Source organism: Babylonia areolata, chromosome 19 (genome assembly GCF_041734735.1).
Source record: "Babylonia areolata isolate BAREFJ2019XMU chromosome 19, ASM4173473v1, whole genome shotgun sequence".
NCBI lineage: Eukaryota > Metazoa > Mollusca > Gastropoda > Neogastropoda > Buccinidae > Babylonia > Babylonia areolata.
The window spans coordinates 59,679,342-59,684,341 of record NC_134894.1 but is presented as its reverse complement, the minus strand read 5'-3'; the positions used below and the strand labels follow the sequence as shown (position 1 = coordinate 59,684,341).

Genomic DNA, 5,000 nt, shown 5'->3' with positions numbered 1-5,000 from the left:
GTTGCAGTGTGATTGCCGCGATAGCCACGTCTCCTTTACCGCGGACTTAAAAAGAATTTTCAATTGCCCTTAATGATTTTTTGAATGCCCAAGATACACCAGAATAATATGATTTAAACAGCGTTCTCACTGCTAATACCACAATCGATTTATCGCCCTTTAAAAAAGCATGTTTAAATGTTAAATTTTTGAACGTCAATTAAGGAGCAATGATAGTGTATTGGGTAAGACAATTTCTTCTCACCCGAACACGCGGGGTTCAAATCTGCCGTTAGGATTTTTTTTTTTTTTTAACCCAAAGCTTTATAATAACAAATACACATTTTAACGATTAGATTTTGTTTTAAAGTGTATCACAAGTGAGTCTTGAAGGCCTTGCCTCTCTTGTTTTTTATGTGACGAAAAGACAAAATGACGTAACCTTCAACGTTGAAATATTTTGGCCTACAAAAGATTAATAGATTAAAATCAAGAGTGCTTCTGACTGCTTGAAGTGAGTGTACGCACAACAGATATAATCTGGCGGTGAATGATACAGAGACTTAATCTTTATAAATGTTTGGAGCATCTGTTTAGAAGGCGCTTTGATTCAAATTCTGAACACCGTCACACGCTATATTAATGCGTGAGTTAAGATCAGGAGGTCAATTGCGAGTTGTCTTCTTCAACGGCTTGTGCCGTGAAGCTGAATTATAGCGGTCATCGTAGCCAACTGGGCACTCGGCTACATTATGTCTGATCTTAAAGCTTGACGTTGCAGACCCCTGGGAGGGAGCGGATGACGGGGCAGCAGGGGGCGCTGGGCAGTCGTCACACCAACGCCTGATGCGGGGCCCGGGTTGTCCCACCCCCTACCCTCCCCACACGCCCCTGGACGCCACCGTCGGGCTAGCCGATCATCTGGAGGATCTGTGTCGTCAGACTCACGGCCACGGTGGCCCTCTTTGGAGGAAGCTGGCTAAAAACTTGGGTACGTCAGTCGGATTCTAACACACACACGCACGCGCGGGCACACACACACACACACACACACACACACACACACGCACATGGACACAATCATCAACACACACATATACACACACGCGCGCGCATACATGCATACACACTCATCAACACATACATATACGGCGCCCGCGCACACACACACACACGTATACACACGAATCATTACACACTCACACATGCACGCACATGTACACACACACACACACACACACACATATATGCACGAACATGCACACACACACACACACACACACACACACACACACACACACTGGCAGACGCGATGATCACTACTGGCCAGCTCCTAACCAGAGCTGAGCGTGCTGTGTGCTCAAAATGGGAAGACTGGGACCACCCACGCGAGGGTTATCCACTTCATGGATGCCGTCTTTGGGAGTGTTTCGCTCAAACATCCTGACCAGCACTGCAGGTGTCTGCATCACCCCAGCCTGGTTGACGCCGGGATATATCATTAGAGTACAGCCTCTGCCATAAACGTATTACGTACGTGCATAGTGACGTCACTGGTGACGTCATCAGAAAAAGAGAAATAGCTCTGGAAGGCTGAAAATTCACACAGTTCGTCTGGAGTGGTGTATCTCCAGACCATTTTCTCAGTTTTAGGCTTATTATTTTTGGATAATGTTTTATGACCTGAAACACCCTTTTCTGCTGATTTCCCCCTGGCACTGAAGGGGTTTTAAGGTTCGATAAGGGCAGTGAATTCATTTCCACAGTGTCCAGGGCTTGGCATAAGAAGGTGGGGCCCCGTACTCTCCGTCCACCCGTCTTGACCTTCCCCAACGGACCTCAGGCATCCAGAGCTAGCTACATATTTCCCTCTTTCCAGCTCAGTCAGTAACCTCGACGTTGTCCATGACAACACACTGTCCGTGCCAAAATTTGTCAGTCAGACATGCCAATCCTGCTACTGTCAATTGCGATGCATCAGTTCCGTCCGGAAATATCTGTCCACAGACGCAACATCTAGACTTGTCGTTTCTCTCATTCTCTCTCGCCTTGACTACTGTAACTCCCTGTTGTCTGGTTTACCAGCTTCATCCATTCAGTCCATTCAGCGCATACAAAACTTTGCTGCCCGACTCGTCCTCAGACAGAAAAGATCTGAGCACATCACTCCTATTTTGCAATATATCCACTGGCTCCCTGTCTCACACAGAATAGAGTATAAGATCAGCACTCTATGTTATAAATGTATTCACAAATCTGCCCCTTCCTATCTTTGTGGTTGCCTTCACCTCTACACTCCGTCTCGCTCTCTACGATCGGCTTCGGATCCACTCTGTTAACGCATACCCAGATTCAAACACTCCACTGTTGGACACCGTTCTTTATCTGTCTCTGGACCTTGTATTTGGAATGAACTTCCACTTTCGCTTCGTCAGGTCTCCGCACTCAGCTCTTTCCAAGTCTGGCCTTAAAACCCACCTCTTCACAAGATAGCCTTCCTCCCCTACCTCTTCCTTGTCTTCAGTTTCTTCAGTGTTAGAGTTATGCATGCGTGTGAATGACTGGTGTCAAGGCGCTTAGATTTGTCTCTGCACAAGATTCAGCGCTATATAAATACTATTATTATTATTACACCTGGGTTGAGCGGGGCCAGTCAGAGTACAGTGCGAGGTCTAGAACCCTGACCACCGGTGCACACTGGATCAGAAGTCAAACCCACTGACCCACTCTGCCACCGCGCCTTAAGATTCTAGTGTTATAGACCCCTAAAAAAAAAAGAAGGAAAAAAAAAAGAAAAAAGTTATTTGTCTTTCTCTTCATGGGTATCACTAAGGGGTAACACACTTCTCCCATCGCTTTATGCAGCTGTGAAGACCTTACGTGTAGAAAGTCTGCAGGTTGCGCCATTAAAAATATATACACGCACACAGACACACACACAGACACAGACACAGACACACACAGACACACACACACACACACACACACATATATATATATATATATATATATATATATATATATTGTGGGGCCTCCAACCTCCTATACTTTTTCCCACTTTGGTGGCGTGTTTGAACAGGACTGCCGCTGGAGGATGAACTACAACTAAAGTCATGCCAGGCTGAAGACCTGCACAACCAGCTCTTGGATGCCTACGTTGAGCGCTTCAAGCAGAAGGCCACGGTGGGCCAGCTGACCCTGGCACTGACACAGCTGGGCCGGGAGGGGGCGCGGGTAGTCCTGCGGCTGGAAACGGAGGGGATCATCCCACCCTCGGAAGCTTACGGGAGTGAAGCAGGTGGGGTCTGCTCCCCAAGACACCCGGACGGTGGCCACATGGTAACTGTCGGCGCCAGCGCTGAGAACGATTTCTCCCAGAGTCACGGCTTCCCTCAATTCGGTGATGCTTCTGCGGGTGGTTGGTGTTGGGGGATGCCGGATTCCTCCTGTGGGAACCCCCAGCTGGGCGTTCCTCCTCGTTCGCTGCCCACAGAAGGCAGAATGGCCGAGAAGAGCTGCACGGCTGGGTTGCCGAGAGGTCTGGGGTCACAGGGAGGTGACACTGCTGACGTTCTCCCCAGCTCTCTCAATCAGACGAGCGGGTCTACAACCGGCATCGCAGAGAGGCTTGACCATGACCAGTTCCTCTCAGTGGAGGACAACTCCAAGCAAGCGACGGGTTTGGGCGAAGCGACAGAACGCGACCAACGGGGGAGGAAACCCTTGAACATACCCTGTCCCCACCCCCACCCATCCAGCCTGGACCAGAGCCCAGCTTCGGTAAACCAAGCGCCGTCCTTGTCTGTCAACGACCTACAAATGGACGCGGAAACTGGGGCCGATTCAACAGCCGCAACAGGAGGTTTTATCGCCCAGGGTGTTGAAGCTGCAGACGACACAGTCCGGAAGGAGATCTGTATGGATCAGGGGTCACGTCAGTGCTTCATCCCGAGAGGTGACCATGGAGACCGACAACAACCCCCGACGAGGCACTCAGACGAGGGGTTCGGCGTACAGCTGCACAGACCACAGAGCATCTACATCGACTCCCCGAAGAACGTTTTCATCACAGAAACCATGACCACAGGAATTAACGGATCTGCTCATGAGCCGCCGCAAGGTCCGCAGCGCACATACAGGGGGGATCATCAGGGTGTTCGTCGAGCAGAAAACCACCAGCAGTGCCCAGGACGTGCCGCCAGAGAGACCGTGGCGTCGGGTTTTACTGCACACCCGGAACCATGGAACACTGAGGCTCATGAGACAGAGCTCAAACTGCTCACCGACGGTCAAGACAACAACGATGACGACGACGACGACAGCGACATGACCACGGATTGTGAGGACACCAACAACGCCCGCAACATCACCACAGATAGCCAGGACAATGAAAATGACGCCCGCAACATCGCCACAGACGGCCAGGACAATGAAAATGACGCCCGCAACATCGCCACAGACGGCCAGGACAATGAAAATGACGCCCGCAACATCGCCACAGACGGCCAGGACAATGAAAATGACGCCCGCAACATCGCCACACATGGCCACGACAACAACAACGACCGCAACATTACAGACGACCAGGACAACAGAAATGACGACAGGGACATCACCACTGACGGTGAAGACAACGACAACAACATCAGCAACGTCACGGATTGTGAGGACAACAACAACAACAACAACGACAGCAACACCACCACAGACGGCCAGGACAACAGAAATGACAACCTGAACAACAACAACAACAACAACAACAGCAACAGCAGCAGCGACAGCAGCAACAACACCACGGATGACTCCAGCCCAGTGCCAACCTCTCTCGTTGCTGAGGGTCCAGGGAGTGTTTCTGGCATCGACATCGACAGGCATAACCCATCGACGGTCCCCACCACCTTGTCTGCCAGCACAGAAAGCAGCCCTCGGTTATGCCGTCCCCCTGATGACACGGGGCAAGGGGGGGAACAGGTCACCATCAACACCACCACAGCGGCTCAGCAGCCAGGAGCGGCGAGGGC

At 50.7% G+C, this 5,000-nt stretch overlaps 1 protein-coding gene across 2 annotated transcripts in view; it reads left to right on the top strand.

The window, feature by feature from the left end:
• LOC143294383 (uncharacterized) overlaps positions 1–5,000 on the top strand; it is a 13,149-nt gene that overhangs the window by 7,852 nt on the left and 297 nt on the right. For both annotated transcript variants that reach the window (XM_076605859.1, XM_076605858.1), the window contains 2 exons: positions 761–970; positions 3,059–5,000. The exon at positions 3,059–5,000 is cut by the window's right edge and continues 297 nt beyond it. In XM_076605859.1, coding sequence (XP_076461974.1) covers positions 761–970; positions 3,059–5,000 — 2,152 coding nt within the window. The remainder of the gene's footprint in view (positions 1–760; positions 971–3,058) is intronic.